Consider the following 16,733-nt stretch of genomic DNA (forward strand, 5'->3'; position numbering starts at 1 on the left):
TTCCACTGAAGGCTAATCTTGGGGGTCAGTGTCATTAGCTACATCAGTGCTCAAGCCAGCCAAGGATAAAATGAAGATCTGCCTGATAAGCTGCAGACAGCATCTCATTTTGGTGAGCTAATGGGTTGATCTTTGGTTATTATTCCTTATTCCCTTTCCTACTCTCAACTTATAGCCCTGGGGAGAAAAGTGCTTTACTTCTATTCAGAAAGTCAGGCAACAGGTCATAAACAGGATGACTATAATAGCCCTGGTGACAGATATGAACACAGGCACCCCATTATCTTGAGGTGGTCCAGATGAAAGCTTGCATGGTATGCACAGCCCTTTGTATCAATATAGCCTGTGTATTTTTTGGTGGTCCTGGAATCACCACAGGATGAAAATGCAAAAGTCTGGCTATGCTGATCCCCTACAGTGGTCAGTCTTCAGAGACTGGGGTATGAGGGAGGAAGTGGTTTACTCATGTTCAGGAGGCTGAAAAAAAAATGTGGGCTAATAAAGTCTGAATTTATATAGACTAAGCATCTTCCCTTTGATTCAACAGATGGACAGGGCATTTGGGCCTAGGGCCCTCCCACTTGGCTTGTGCTTACTGAGCCCTATAAGGCTGATTGAGCTACACCATATGAAACATACCTTGCTGCATACTTTTTACATTGAACAAAAATCTGTACTGAGATGCCAGCAGTTCTAAGTTACCATGCTACACTAAGACACTGTTCAGAGCCCTTCTAGAGGGAGAGGACAGACAACTGCCTTTAGACAGACTGGCATGCTGAGGCTCAGTGATCTACAGCCTAAAACCCCTGCCCCAAGAGGTGAAAGCTACAAACCCAAAACCCACCTGAGCAGAGGAGGCTGGTGGTCAAAGGGGTAGTTACCCCATAGCTGGCACTAATTAAGAGCTCAAGCTTTCCTCTCCCTACCCCCATTACCACTCTAGAGTGCATGCTTCACTTCCTCCATGCACAGACCCAGGCTGCCTCTCTCACTAGGAGAGTACAGGACCAGGGAAGTTTTCCAGGCCCAAGCTCCCAGTTCCATTCTAACTCATCCTTGGATAGCACAGCTGGCTTTTCCTGCAGGGGTACCTGGGTGAAGAGGGAGCTGTTGGTCCTCTAAGTTGTGTAGGAAGCTCACTATTTACTGAGCAATCCAAGGAGTCTGACAGCAACTTAGTCCAAGTCAAACATGTCCAACTGGTGGGTGGGAAGACCAAAAACCTTTAGTATAAGGACAAGGGACAATATGAAAACCAAGTGTATGACACTTCTTGTTCCAGATAGTTGACATGTCTCACTTTGTCCAGTTCCATTCAGCTGCCACGGAGGGAGATGTTTATTTTGCTCTATATCCCTGCAGAGGTTTGAAAGTCCCCCTGAGTATGCAAGTATGCTAGGGAGTGCTGACAGTGTAGCACGCTGCACTCTAAACACACCCATGTTGTGTGCACTAGTACAGAGTCCACAATTCAGTGGAAAGAGACTAGAACTTCTGCTGTAAGGGACACTGGTAACTTCACACAGGGCCAAACATGAAGTACCCTCTTTCTCCCCTCAGTAAGAACTAGATCCAAGCCACAGTTCCTTCATATACTTTTATTCAGGGGTTATATTCTTTTGTTTAAGTGTTTGTCTTTGCCAATACTTTACTCCAACAAAAACCAGAGCAATAGCACCAGCTCCTACTGTGACCACCAACATTTGCTCCCATTCCTGGGACAGGAGATCTCTAGTCCATTGGGATCCTGTGAGAAGGAGTATATGGTCAAGCAATAGTTCAGGCAAAGGTGATCTATGAATAATCCACCCCAAAAAAAAAGTAGAGTTTATCCACCACCACTTAATGGTGACTAGGTTCCTGCTCTATTTCCATTGCTGGAAGTGCCTGGCTACAGTGTTGCTGTTAGATTAATCTGTACTTATAGCCACTAGCATCTGGAAGTTAGAAGAGATGTTAATGCTAGGTAAGTTATAAGACAGAAGGGTGCTAACTTAACATTGTAGATATCAGCTTGCAAGCTCCTTAGCTATTGCACTGCTCTCAACTCCCCCAAAGCAGTTTTAACAGCTATTGTCCCAGTTTGCTAGTCCCACCCAAGGAGGGGCTGATGTGCATCATCAGATTTAAGGTCACCAGTTCCTTCCTTAGGGCACAAAGGGAGGAGATTCAATCCTTGCTCTGGGGGGTGGGGGGGGGGGGAAGAGGAGTCGTCCCTAGCAACTGCAGGCTTCTGAAGCTCCTCCCTACTGTGCATCCACAGTTCCATTTCTCCTGGGCTGGAAGTGATTTAGTTGGGGTTGGTCCTGGTCCTGCTTTGAGTAGGGGGTTGTCTAGATGACCCGAGGTCTCTTCCAGCCCTAATCTAGGATTCTATGAAATTGCAGGCAGCCTGAGAGAGTTAGCAGAAAGGGATGGAAAGTTGTGTTACTCAGGAGGCCAACACTCCACTGGTGAACCCCAAACCCTATCCTGGTTGTTCCATGGAGACATCATGGTTTGACATATTGACACTCAGGCTTTTGTTCTACTCTAGGAGTCAACCAGTTCTGAACAGTAGAACCCAGGTCCTAGTTTTCCCCTACAGCACTTGTCTTCCAAGCTGGATAATGAGCAGGTTTATTTAAAAGCCTGCAGTAAGCATGGAAGTCCAGTAATTGTCCCCTAAGAAAAGGAGCATCACCATTTTAGTGGCACAATTTCCACACATCTGGACATCCTCCACTCATCCCCAAAGTCATACCCCAATTCTAGGCAAGTGTAGCACTACAGTAGAACCATTGAATATGCTAGGACAACCAGCACCACCTCCATTTACTACCTTTCTGTCCAAGGGTCTGATCCACTTCAGCGTTCTGGAAGTCCATAGGTCCTTCTGTGGTCACCAAGTACCTTGGAGCATTTTCTGAGGCCTGCTTCTCAGGTGCTCTTCTTGCTGTTTGGAGACAAGGAGACATTAATACCGGAGTGTGGTGGCTTTCATCCTGGTTAACAAGACCCTGTACACCCCCATCCTAGTCTAGGTCTCAGGCCTTGCCTCCCCCATCCTGTTCTTCACCTTATGCAGGTTTTCCCTATGTAGCCCATATCTAGGGCATGGCTTCCAGTGTTTGTTCAGACCATTACTCAGTCATCCTCAAAACCCATCACTGGAACACCAAAAAATGAGCCTCCAAATATTCCTCATTGCCAAGTAGCTCTTGTGTATTGTTTTAGTATCTCTTGGGTAGTGAGCCTTTTAGAGTGCCATGCCAAAACTGATATTAAGTGAGCCGTGTCAGATTTAGCCTTAACTTTTCCTGAAGCTCCTCACTTTGGAGGGAGATCAGTTATACTCCTGAGAGTACCCATAGATACCCCATCCTTCCAAGTGACCTTGGCATCTCTCCTTGGACCCAGTACAATCAGTCTTTCCCACTCACTAGGGTGAGTTAAAAAGCCATGTTGCTCAACTAAGCTATTTCCAGCCCACAGAAATTAGGACCTTGGGAAATAAGGGCACCAAGACCTTTGAAGCCCTTCATCCTCAAAAAGATAGGTTTGTGCAAGCATTGTGCCTCTGGCCCCATCCTGAAGTTAGGTATATAGCCCTTACCTCTTGTCATGGTGCAGTGAGTTTTACAGGATTCCATTGCAGATAGGCCACATGCTGAAGCACTGCAGTGAAAGTAGACCTGTAAGGGAAGATGCAGAGGGAGACTGAAGAAAACCTAACTCAACTTGTAGTTCGTACCCATAAAATTAATGTTCTGCAAAGTATTATTTCATCAAGTAAGCAGCCAAGTCTCCCCAATCTCCCCTGTGACAACCAGAACCTATTGAAGGGGTGGGAAAGTAAAGACTGTTCCAAGTGTTTAACATTAGAGGGGTTGGAACAGCAGGGTATCTGGATCCAAATAGTTCAGTGTAAGGAGGGAAGGAGACTGGCTGCTAAAAAAGGAGTCCCAGCTTGTTGCTAATTAGGACATCTGGATAGGTGGAAGCCACCAAAGCCACTTGGAATTTCCTTTCAGAGCTTGGTAGACCTTGCAGTGCTGGAAAGGAGGTGCAGGACCCAAGCCAAATGCTGCAAGGCCAGTCAGGCTCCTTCCTAAATCAATTCTGTAGTGTTATCAGTGTGTGGGGGAGGGTTGTGCAATAAATATAGATTAAACATGATTCTACCAAGTTTTAACTTCAGTATGGGGATCTTTCCAAGCATGACCAACAAGCCTTACATAGGATCTAAAACAAGGCAATTTGAACTACATAAGACTTACTGGTCCACTAAGTGCCTTCTGGGAGGCATGATCCACAAAGGTAAAGGTGTTGATGATGAAGCGCTGGTAGTGTGATGGGAATTGCAGCCCTGAAGCAGCTCCCACAGGGATGAGCTTTGTTTGGTAGTTGTCACCTGTGTATGGACACCTGAGAAAGGCAAGCTGCAGTGAGACAGGAGCCCACTAATAGCCTTCCACGGCCCCATACATTTCCTGAACCAGTCACTTACCCATCCAGTAGAATGGGCCACTGTGGCTGCTGCATGGGATTAGTGCTTGGGGTGGCCCAGCATTGGTGCAGAACCAAAGCTAGGTTTGGGTCTGTTCGTTGCAGGATTCGGACCTCCATGTAGACTGGATCCCGCAGAAGTTTAATCACAGGATAGTCACTGTTGACATAGTATCTACTATACTGTTGGTCTGTAGGATGAGAGTTACAGTCTTAAGTGAGAGTGAGATCAGGACATAATGGAGAATGGTCTTTTTAGGATCCACTGTGGTAAGTCATGATTCTATAAACACTTGGATATGGGGAGCTTTGCACAGGAATTCCCATTTCAGATCAGACCAGTGCTCAAACTAATTCAGAATCCTGTCTGACAGCAACTAACTATTCCATAGCTATCCATGACTGAGGCATCTATTTTTCCCATGAGGGAAAGGACTCCAGTAAACTGAGGAAGAGGGGACATTTTACAGTTGAGAAAGTGCCTGCTATTGCAAGTTCTTCTGTGAGCTGCAATGACTTGGACATTAGTTGATCACAAAACCATGGGAAAACTGCTAGTAACATTACCCTGGACCTGCATCTTCCTGGTCCATGTACTTAATGTTGCCACTTCAGGGCTCTAAGACTTGAGAAAGTAGCAGCTCCCTGTAGGAGTCACCACCAATCTCCTACGACATTGAGAACATTTTTCCTGCCCCCACCTCCAATCTGGTTATTGGCAATGGGAGTTCTCCAGAAAGAGTACCCAGGCATGGGGGGCTCCAAGCACTTTAGCCTGTGCTATGGTAGAGTCACTTACCTGTGGCAATCCTCAGCTCCAGAGTGAGGGGACCATACTGAGTGGCTGGAGGAGGTGGTGGCAAGGTGAAGACCTGCACATTGAGTGGAAGGAAGTCCCCAGTGGAGTAGCTGCAGCTGATATGGAGCCTGGTGTGCACAGGAAGAGAGTCAAGTGAGTGTTCTATTCCCCTTAGCAGCCAGTAGTTCCATGCTGTGCAGTGCATCTCCCTGTCCCATGAGGGAACCACTGACCACCAAATTAGTCATATATAGGAAAAGATTCACAAGCAATTTCAGGAGTCTAAGGTAGAAGAGTTACAGCTACAAGGGAGATCAAATGCATCAGGAGGAGATATGGGAAGGTTTTCAAGCCCTAGTCCCTCCTCCCCGCCATAGTTTGTCATCCCAAGCCCTCCCAGCAGCCAGGCTGCTGCATACACTAGGGTGTTGGTCCTGTTCCTCCCAACTCTCCCCATATTCCCCACCCCACCCCAGAGTTTGCCTTAGACCAACTCTATACACAAAGGTTTTATGTACTCCAGGCATTAATTTAGACTAGTACAGTTATACTGGAATTCCTCCATAGACATTTCTGTCCAAAAGTGGCTTCTGTTAAGCTTGTCACTTGGGAAAGGTTTAAGTTGAATTGTAAAGAGGGTCCATATGGGGTTCCTCCAAACCCTGTATTCAGGGGATTGGTAGTAGCCCTCTGCAGAGGAAAGCAGATGGCAGCGTTGTGGCTAGGAAGTCCCTTCCTAAATATGCAGGCCAAGAGATCCACTCCACCTGCAGATTTCTGCCCTTCAGAATAATATTAGCAGAATCTTGTCAGGTTAGCAGTGCTCCTGACCACCACCAGAAGGTCAGCGGAATCTAACACATCTTTCCCATACAGGCCTCCCCAGAGCTTGACACAAGTACCTGAAGGTGCTGTCCCGGGTGATAGACCCCATGCTCCAACTTCTCACATCCCTGTCTGCCACAAGCTGATTCTCATACACACCCTGGTCTCCAGCTCCCTGTACAGAAGGGATTAACATTAGTCATTGCAAGGACTCCAGAGGGGTATGGTCCCAAATGGGAAGAACTTGGCATTCTTGAGTATCCAGCTCTGCCTTTTGGCTCTTGCCTAAAGCAACAGATGCAGAGTTAGTAGCGAGTGGCCTGAGCCACCGAGCCAGAAATAAAGGGCGATTTGCTCCCCTGGATGTTCAGGTTTGAGGGAAAGCAGAGCCAATCCCTTTCATTCTCCAAGTGGCTACTTCTCATTCACCCAGACATACTCCTTCCTAGGTGTCCACCTCTTCAACCTTTTCTACTTTAGTTTCTAATAGCCATACAATTTATTGAAGAAAAACTAGTTTATCCCACTCAGATCCTGACAAGCAGCAGCAAAGACCACCACCCAGCAGAGAAGAGAAGTCATGGAAGACCATCTCCCTTTCCTGCTTCCCTCTTACCTGGAAAGTAGTTCCACAAGCAGAGAGTGGGAATCTGTACAGGACAAAGGCATTATTCTTGGCCACAGGGATACAGCTGCTGCCATGCCCACTGACCAGATGCATAGAGTCCAGGATCAGTGGTGGCAAAGTCACATCTCTAGAGACTGCTATGGAGAACTGGCCATCAGGTGTACACTGTGCTGTCACTAAAAGTGAAGCAGTGGAAAGACTTGGTTAGACTCCATACAGCAAATGCTGCCATCTTGTCTCTCAGCAAGCCTCTCTTCAAACAGATTTGCTCCCTGTAGTACCAAGCAGAGCCAACCTTAGCTTTCCCAAGTCAGATGGGGCCCAAAAGTGTAGAGGGAGAGTCTTTGCTCTTTAAATATTGATCCCTTTCAGTTGGGAAAGGATGCAAACTGGTCAACAAACAATGGCCTCTATTTCTGCAGTAGGTGTTGGGAGAATAAGTATGATGGTCCTCACACAGCTCTTCAGAGCAGGGATAGTGTTCTTATAGTTGTACACCTCCCTCAATGGGCTCCTAGTCTTAACTGAGGCCTGTGGAAGATGTGCACCAAACTCACTCACCTTGGTTTTTGTATTCATGTCATCTTGCTAATCACGTGACACCTACAGGCATGCCTAGTGCACAGTGGTGTGATGGTGGCAGGTTTACTTTGGGAGGAGGGGAACAGTTTTGCAGACCCACCCAAAGTTACCAAGGCCAGCTCCAATGCTATCATTTCCAACCCTTCCCAAGGTTTTATTAGTGATGAGATTTAATTAATTCTGCCCCCTTCCCATGAGGGGATGGAACCAGCTAGGAGTTTTAGACAAGGAAGTCACTAGGTTTAGGATCTGACATTTATAAGCCTGACCCTGGCTGTGTAGAGATAGTTTAAGGCAGCAAACTATCAAGGAATGCCTACTAGGAGTTTGGCCACTTGGCCAGGCCCTCCAAAGTTAGTTGGGAAAGTTCACCAGCAGCAACAGTTATGAAAGTCAGCAAAGCATGGATTACGGTCTGAGACTTTAGGTATGGAGGAAGGACAGCTCTATGCCCTTTGATGGTGTTTGCTTGCAAGAGACCTAGCATTTCATCCAGAATCTGTTCCTTTTCTGAAAGATGGGATGTTCTTCTACAGCAGTTTAGAAACTTGCCGAGAACCACCAAGTTCACAATGGTTGCAGAATTCACAAGCGGACTTGGATACTGCAATACTGAACTTCATGACAAACATTCAGGAGCCTAGAAAAAGCCCACAACACAGAAATATTGATTCACAAAGCCAAGCTAGGTGCTTTGGCTCCCTATATGATGAATAGAGAGCTAGGCGCCTAAGAACGCAATCCACAACAATGAGCATGCTAGGCAGGGAGCTGCCTAAGCTACCCAATGGAAGTGTGGATTTGCCAAGCCCTGCTCATTTCTCAGGAGCTAGGCACTTAAGTCCAGGCTGCAGGGAGTCTGGATTTCCATTATTTATGGACAGTGGAACAGCTTCAATGGGAGAAGCTGAAGGAGCCCCCATTAGAATATCCCATTGCTCAGAAGTTAAAGCACTCAGTTCAGAAACCCCTGTGCAAATCCTTTCTACCTCTGCCAGGGAATGGGTAAATTGAACCTGGCTCTCCCACATACAAGGAGAGTGCTCTAAGCAGTGGGGTAAGAGCTTAAGGTGGGCAGCAGCACCACCATCTCCAACCAGATTTTAATGGGGCCTGATCCAATAGGTATACTCAGAGGGGAGTCACCTACCATATCAGGCCCCCGCATGGGTAAATGAGGTTGACAAATACCTGTCTTACCCTGATTCATGTACCATTCTGGGGCCCTGGTCTGAGACTGGCCCCTGGATATGCACACTGCTTCCACACCCTAGAAGGAAATAAGCACCTAGGAAATTTTTCCTTTTGGATAAAACCTCAGGCACCAAGTAACATTAGGTGCCCAAAGGGCTCAGTGGACATTGCGGATTGCAGTGGGGGACTTCAGTGCCTATGTTGTGTCACCCTTAGTGTTTCAATTCTTGAACACAAAGCCATTAGACCACATCTGGGTGTTTGAGACAACTATCCCAATTTAGCATGGGATACAATTCTACATGGGAAGTTAATCCCCTTCTCCAGTTTAATGGAGAATCAAAAGTTGGGCAAGGAATTGGTTAAGGGGAAGCTACAACAAGTTATGCTGAAAGGTGAACTGCCAAGCCAGAGGCTAGTTAATAGTGGAGTTCCTCAAAGATTGGTCTTGGATCAGTCTTAAGACGTCCAATAGTAACCTTAGCACAAAAAGTGGGAGTGTACTAATAAAATTTGTGGATGACAAAGTTGGGAGGTCTTGCCCACATGGAGGAGGACTGGAATATCCTACAAGAAGATCTGGACATCCTATTCCTCCAGTTTGAGTTTGAAGTTTAATATTCCCTAATTTCTGTTTTGCACTAAGAACTTTTGCTATAAGCTATGGACTTATCACTTGGAAGCAACAAAGGTTGAGACCCGAGGTGCATTAGTCAACCTGTGCTTGACCATGAGCTGCCAATGTGATGTGGCTGTGAAAAAAGCTAATGCAATCCTAGGATGCATCAGGTGAAGTATTTCTAGTAGAGAGAGGAAGTTATTGCCATTATACAAGGCACTAGTGAGGCCCTCATCTGGAATACTGTGGCAGTTTCCGTCTCCCATGTTTAAGATTAAGTCTAACTGGTCATCCTAAAAAGAAAAGGAGTACTTGTGGCACCTTAGAGACTAACATTTATTAGAGCATAAGCTTTTGTGAGCTACAGCTCACTTCATCGGATGCATTTGGTGGAAAATACAGAGGGGAGATTGACATACACACACAGAGAACATGAAACAATGGGTTTTCACTTAAGATAAGCCATCACCAGCAGCGGTGGGGGGGGGGGGGGAAGGAGGAAAACCTTTCATGGTGACAAGCAAGGTAGGCTATTTCCAGCAGTGAACAAGAACATCTGAGGAACAGTGGGTGGGGAGAAACATGGCGAAATAGTTTTACTTTATGTAATGACTCATCCATTCCCAGTCTCTATTCAAGCCTCAGTTATATTGTATCCAATTTGCAAATTAATTCCAATTCAGCAGTCTCTTGTTGGAGTCTGTTTTTGAAGCTTTTTTGTTGAAGGATAGCCACTCTTAGGTCTGTAATAGAGTGACCAGAGAGATTGAAGTGTTCTCCAACTGGTTTTTGAATGTTATAATTCTTGACGTCTGATTTGTGTCCATTCATTCTTTTATGTAGAGACTGTCCAGTTTGGCCAATGTACATGGCAAAGGGGAATTGCTGGCACATGATGGCATATAGCACATTGGTAGATGTGCAGGTGAACGAGCCTCTGATAGCGTGGCTGATGTGATTAGGCCCTAGGATGGTGTCCCCTGAATAGATGTGGACAGAGTTGGCAACGGGCTTTGTTGCAAGGATAGGTTCCTGGGTTAGTGGTTCTGTTGTGTGGTTGCTGGTGAGTATTTGCTTCAGGTTGGGGGGCTGTCTGTAAGCAAGGACTGGCCTGTCTCCCAAGATCGTGAGAGTGATGGTCATCCTTCAGGATAGGTTGTAGATCCTTGATGCGTTGGAGAGGTTTTAGTTGGGGGCTGAAGGTGATGGCTAGTGGTGTTCTGTTATTTTCTTTGTTGGGCCTGTCTTGTAGTAGGTGACTTCTGGGTACTCTTCTGGCTCTGTCAATCTGTTTCTTCACTTCAGCAGGTGGGTATTGTAGTTGTAGGAATGCATGATAGAGATCTTGTAGGTGTTTGTCTCTGTCTGAGGGGTTGGAGCAAATGCGGTTATATTGTAGAGCTTGGCTGTAGACTATGGATCATGTGGTATGATCTGGATGAAAGCTAGAGGCATGTAGGTAGGAATAGCGGTCAGTAGGTTTCTGATATAGGGTGGTGTTTACGGTGCTAATAAGCGATGGTCACATAGTGTCCAGGAAGTGGATCTCTTGTGTGGACTGGTCCAGGCTGAGGTTGAGGTGGGATGGAAATTGTTGAAGTCATGGTGGAATTCCTCAAGGGCTTCTTTTTCATGGGTCCAGATGATGATGTCATCAATGTAGCACAAGTAGAGTAGGGGCATTAGGAGACGAGAGCTGAGGAAGGGTTGTTCTAAGTCAGCCATAAAAATGTGGCATACTGTGGGGCCATGTGGGTACCCAACGCAGTGCTGCTGATTTGAAGGTATACATTGTCCCCAAATGTGAAATAGTTATGGGTGAGGACAAAGTCAAAGTTCAGCCACCAAGTTAGCCGTGACATTATCGGGGATACTGTTTCTGATGGCTTGTAGTCCATCTTTGTGTGGAATGTTGATGTAGAGGGCTTCTACATCCATAGTGGCTAGGATGGCTGGTGATGGCTTATCTTAAGTGAAAACCCATTGTTTCATGTTCTCTGTGTGTGTATATATCAATCTCCCTCTATTTTCCACCAAATGCATCTGATGAAGTGAGCTTTAGATCACGAAAGCTTATACTCTAATAAATTTGCTCTAAGGTGCCACAAATACTCCTTTTCTTTTTGCGAATACAGACTAACATGGCTGCTACTCTGAAAACTGGTCATCCTAGAAACCCTTCTCCATACCTGTTCCAGAGAAATGGAAAACCTGCCTTGAGAGGAGGCTTGTTAGGCTAAATAAGTGAATTCCTTAAAACAAAGGCTGAGGGGAGATGGATATATTTAGAGAGAGCAATCAGAGGTATAAATAGCAGGGAGAGACAGTTGAGTTACACAAGTTAGGACCAGTGTTGGCAAAACAGTGTATATAAACTGTCCATCAACCAGTTTAGATGGAATTAAGCAAAGGTTTCTAACTTTCAGAGGAGGGATGATTTGGAACAGCCTTCCAAAGGGAGTAGTGCAGGGGGAACCCAACCCTAACTGGCTGCAAGACTGAGCTTGATAGAAATTTATGGAGGGGATGGTATGATGCCTACCTAAATGGCCTAAAATTTATTTGCTCATAGCAATTGCAGATGTTCTACCTCCAACAGCTGGAGATTGAACACTAGATGGAAGGGCATATGTGACCCACAACAGGTTATGTGGGTTACATATGATACCACCTCTTTGGCAACGAGGACGTCATATGGGCTGCAGCTCTGTGCAGACTGGGCTGCAAGCAGCTCATGGGTCACAGGTTTAGTGGATCTACCCACTGTGCTAGATCTAACTCAGCAGTTCTCAAACTGAGTCACAACCCCCATTTTAAAAGGTCACCAAGGCTAATGTTAGACTTTCTGGGGCCCAGGGGTGAAGCCTGAGCCCTACCACCCAGGACAGGAAGCAAGAGGGCTTCAGCCCTACGTGGCAGGGCTCAGGTTACAGGCCCCCTGCTAGGAGCTGAAGCCCTTGGGCTTTGGCCTTTGCCCCCATGCCCAGGTTGCTAGGGCTCAGGCTTCTGTTCCCCTCCTGGGGTCTTGTAGTAATTTTCATTGTCAAAAGGGGGTTGCAGTGCATGAAGTTTGAGAACCCCCTAGTCTAATGGATTGCCATGTGGTGTCAGGAAGGAATTTTCCCTGCAGCTTGGTAGAGGTCCTAAGGGTTTTTAAACTGTCTGCAGCACAGAGCATGGGCACTTGCTGGTTTAAATTAATGTAAATGATGGATTCTGTGGAACCTGAAGTCTTTAAATCAAGATTTGAGGACTTCAGCAACTCAGATCCATAAGCTCTAGCTATTACAGAGTGGGGTGGGCAGGTTTGTGCTCTGATGTACAGGGAGTCGTACTAGATGATCACAATGGTCCCTTCTGGCCCTAAACTTTGAGATGGTGCTAGCCAAATTCCAGTGGAACAGCCTCTAGTAGCTCAAGCTCTGAAGGTAGCATTCCCAACTACACAAGACACCTTGTTATGATGCTCAGATTCCACTTGGTCACTCCAAGATACACCTTTAAGATTCCAACCCACCTGTGTTGCCATAGTAACAAGGAGCAACTGGGTCACCAAGGCTGTAGCAGCAGCCTTTCCCTTCACATTCTTCCCGAGAGACAGGCGGTGTGACACAAGGCAGCCTGTCTGGGTGCAGAACAGCTGTGCACACATTAGTACTTGGAGCATCTAGAGCTGGAGAGGAGAAGTGTTAGTTCAAGTCAAATGAACCCTGCTCCACTTGGAGCCATATAGCTGAATGCCTGTCTTATAGGCACTGTGGCAGCCCACGTTCACTATGCATCAGTCTGGCCTCCCATGTATTCTAGGCTTATGAGGCACCACAGCCACTTGAGTCTAAAGAGCACCCAACACCAAGTGACATGGCAAACTGGCACACTAAGGTACATAGTGTCTCTCCCCCGCCCCCCCCCCCCGGAAGAACAGCCAGTACAGTTTCAGTCTGGGATGTTGGAACCTAAAATTGTACCTGGCAGGTGGATTGGGCATCTCAGTTCTTCCTCATGGAAAGATTCTTCCCCAGTGTCATCTATTCCTTCAATCCGGATAGTCATGAGGAAATAACCATTCTGCAGGAAGAGCGGATGGAAACCAAAGTGATTAGAGTTTTTCCACCCCTCCTGTTTCTAAGAAAGTGAGTGTCCATCCCTCCCCATATCACAAGTTAGCCCACCCATTGAAGGAGTACAGTTGGTTAATGGGGACCATACCAGAGCCCAGACTCAACAGAGTTGCTTTCAGACCCAGGATGTTGAGGACCATGAACATGTTCTGGAAAGTGCTTAGCATCCAGAAGCATGTTCCATTTCTCAGTGACATACCAGGTCGAGTTTGTGAACTCTGGCTCCTAAAGTTGCCTCAAGTGGCATTATACCCTCAGCTGAGGCGAGACAATTAGTTTGATGTTCTAAACATTTCACCTATAGATGTACCCCAAGTCCATGTTCAAGTCCAGAATCTTGAATACTTTGAGCTGTTGGTTAGCGGTGATTGATAAGTCATAGTATTGGGTCTTTCCACCCTCACATTCCCCACCACCACCCAAGAACCCAAATGGGGGAGCACAAACTTTCAACTCAGCTGCTCCAAGTTGTGGTATACAACCTCTATTTTTTTAGAAAAAATAAACACAGGGGAGCCTGCCTACTGCAAGAGTAGCTGTGAGCCACCTTACATGTTGGGTCCAGTTCTCATCTGGCTTCTGTCACAGAGATTCCATTAGAGAGTATCTAATTTTTGCAGATGGGAAAAGGACAAGCAGGCTCTGTGTTAATTCAGAGTCACTGCTCCCTCCCATAGACTTCAGATGCAAGTAAAGTCTCATTTATACTGTGGAATTTAAGTCAAGAGTAACGGTTGACATTAGCCAATGTGCAAAAACATTTCAGAAACAGGGCATGTTTGTATTTATAGGAAGGAGTCTCATCCAACTGGAGAGGTTTTTTTAGCTTATCAAAAAAAAAAAAAAAAGAGTGTTACCACCAACTCTTACAAGTGAGGAGTAAAATTCTAGTTATAATGACTTCACACTTGTTTCCTCATTGACTGCAATGGTCTCTAGAGAATGGACAATAGCAAGGTACAGGACACCTTAAGTGGGAGAAGGAAGCTTGCTAAGTCTTGGAGAAGCTTAATTTGAAGACACTGGCAGTCTTAATTGAGAGAAAGCTCCCTCCTTTTCTAGTAGGAAAGGTTTGCTTTTGGTTTTAAGCCTCCATTTGGGATTGTTGGATTGCAGCCACATTCTTCCTCCCCATCCCACAACCCTTCCTTCTCCCCCAAAAGACTAAATACTGTTCCTAATAGCCAGAAAACAGGATCTCCAGGTAACAGTTGTGTATCCCTTTGCTATTCTTTGCAGCCAGAAGTGGCCCTACCTTCTTGATGAAGAAACACCCAGTGTAGGGAGCAGTGACAATCGTTGAACCATCCTGTTTCCGAGAGATGAGGACACCACACGTAGAGTTGGACAGAGGATGAGGCAGTCCTTCCAAATCTAGGAAGGAAGGCTAGAGTCAGCAGGCAATAGAGAATCAATAGACAAACATCCCAACAGCTGAGCTACGCATGACTGCTCAGTGATAAAATAGGAAAGGTCCAACATGTATGTATAAATCTATCCAATTATTGAATAATATGGGAGAGAGAAAGTTGTACTGCCCCTCACAGAGGGCTGCTTCAGTAAGTAGCCCTACAGCAGTGGTTCTCAAAGCTTTGTACTGGTGAGCCCTTTCATGTAGCAAGCCTCTGAGTGCAACCCCCCCTTATAAATTAAAAGCCACTTTATATTTTTAATACCACCATTATAAATGCTAAAGACAAAGCAGGGTTTGGGGTGGAGGCTGACTGCTCACAACCCCCCCATGTAATAACCTCACAACTCCTGAGGGGTCCCAACCCCCAGTTTGAGAACCCCTGACCTACAGAGAGCAAATTCTTCAATACTAACTCTAAGTAAAGAAAGGGTTCAGTGCCCTTATGCATTCCAGCCCATGCAATCTCATCAGCTATAGCTATTCTATAGCTTCAGTTCTAGTCCAAGAATACCAGACTCCACCCACTTGTGATCAAACAGGAAATCTTTGGAAAGAGCCAGGGCTTAGTGATTAAGCACAGAGAAAGAATCTGGAGGAGCTTCTTAATGCTCATGCTTGGCTACACCTCTCCTCTGCAACTGTTACCTTAGGCAAGTCACTTTGTTTCACAGCTCTTCAATGCATACATCTCTAACATGGTGCTAATACCCTTTGAAATAGTGCAGTACAGTTCAGGTTTGTAGAAGCAGCTAGCATAGAAGCACTACAGGAGTGTGAGGTGGTAGGCAGCTTGGCTTATGCTCTTTTAGGAGCAAGAGCTCCAAAAGGATTAAAAAAACCAAGGAGTCTAGCAGCACCTTAAAACTAAGATCTGGGCATAAGCTTTCATGGGTAAAAAAAGCCACTTCTTCAGATGCAATAGTATTAAGTCACCAGGACACCTGCAAGGTGGGGGATGGAGTACAACCCCCTCAAAGGGGACAGCAATAGGCCAAGATACTCCACAGCCTTGCACCTGTGCTTTGTGGGCTTGAATTCTCTTTGCAGCATGTCTCCAATGGAGTCACAGGGAAGTGAGGGCAGCAAGCATAAAATGCTAGCTACCCCTTTGACTTTATGGGCCAGAGTCTCAGCTGGTCTAAGTCAGATCATTTGACTTTAGCAGAATTATACCACTTTACATCAGTGGGGAAGCTAGCCTGCTTTTCTGTTGGTTTTGTTTTCTACACCCACTTCACATAGGTACAAACACTTTTACACAGGGCAGATGCCTTGGGGACCCAATGGACTACACTAAAGGGAGGAAATAAGAGTAAAACTCCCTCAATTTTACACTTATTCACCCAGCTTTATCTTCTAGCCAGATAAGAGGCTGTCTCATTCCATGTAATTTGCTTACCCAGAGCACTCAGAAGGGAAATCATCTCAGGATGGTTTGCAGGAAGGGTTAACTGCAAGCTCTTCCAGCCACAATCTAGTAGGCTAAAGTCCCACGCTAATACTGCATCTTTAAAGACATTTGGAGCCCCCCAGGCTAAAGAAAGGGAAATACAAAATATCCAAACTAGTCTACCCCAAGAAGTCCCTTGCTGCTTTATTACTCCCATCCTGCTGTCTATCTAGCAGCTCCTAAGACACCCTCTCCCTGGGGAGCACTCTTATACCCTTAACTGAGCTGCAATTGGACAGAACAAAGATGCATTTCTGACTCCAGGTGAGACTGCTACACACCCCTGGGGAGGGCAGCCCAAAATCAATTCACACCTTGCACTCCCTCTCCTGTTTAAATTCTGATAGCACCTGCTCCACATTTAGCCCATTTTATTTGTTCTGAAGTGACTTTTTGAAATGCAGCTATATTTGCTGAAGAAAAATAAACAGATTTCAAAATGGAAATGGAGGAGGCAGCGTCTGAAAAATCTATCCAGTGTCTTAACGGGGTGAGCCTTATGGTAAATGAGAGGCCCAACAAACTAGATGAATGCCAGGGGAAGGTAAAAAGACTTGAATAACAAGGATTTCTACAGCACTGAGCAATAGAACATGCTACTTGGCAAATA

General features: G+C 45.9%; 1 protein-coding gene and 1 long non-coding RNA gene across 2 annotated transcripts; both read right to left on the reverse strand.

Moving 5' to 3' along the window:
- Positions 1–1,586: 1,586 nt before the first annotated feature.
- LOC119863344 (zona pellucida sperm-binding protein 4-like) lies at positions 1,587–16,467 on the reverse strand. The gene is made up of 12 exons (XM_038421674.2): positions 16,073–16,467; positions 14,515–14,633; positions 13,107–13,206; positions 12,656–12,811; positions 6,732–6,919; positions 6,193–6,290; positions 5,291–5,418; positions 4,493–4,682; positions 4,263–4,410; positions 3,599–3,677; positions 2,825–2,938; positions 1,587–1,750 (listed from the first exon to the last, which is right to left on the reverse strand). Exons 1-12 carry the CDS (start codon positions 16,278–16,280, stop codon positions 1,602–1,604), a joined length of 1,677 nt encoding a protein of 558 aa, XP_038277602.1. The 5' UTR covers positions 16,281–16,467; the 3' UTR covers positions 1,587–1,601.
- On the reverse strand, positions 6,921–8,597 carry LOC119863350. The gene is made up of 2 exons (XR_005295580.1): positions 8,526–8,597; positions 6,921–7,965 (listed from the first exon to the last, which is right to left on the reverse strand). It is a non-coding gene; the product is annotated as an uncharacterized LOC119863350 (long non-coding RNA).
- Positions 16,468–16,733: the final 266 nt, after the last annotated feature.

Source organism: Dermochelys coriacea, chromosome 1, assembly GCF_009764565.3.
Source record: "Dermochelys coriacea isolate rDerCor1 chromosome 1, rDerCor1.pri.v4, whole genome shotgun sequence".
Taxonomy (NCBI): domain Eukaryota; kingdom Metazoa; phylum Chordata; order Testudines; family Dermochelyidae; genus Dermochelys; species Dermochelys coriacea.

Excerpts from the sequence above, each read along its gene's own strand:
- LOC119863344 (XM_038421674.2), bottom strand. The coding sequence starts at position 16,280 with ATGGGAGTAATAAAGCAGCAAGGGACTTCTTGGGGTAGACTAGTTTGG. Across the intron at positions 13,207-14,514 it reads GGTGTTTCTTCATCAAGAAG|AATGGTTATTTCCTCATGAC; the intron begins GTAGGGCCACTT and ends CTCTTCCTGCAG. Across the intron at positions 6,291-6,731 it reads CTTGTGGAACTACTTTCCAG|GGAGCTGGAGACCAGGGTGT; the intron begins GTAAGAGGGAAG and ends CCTTCTGTACAG.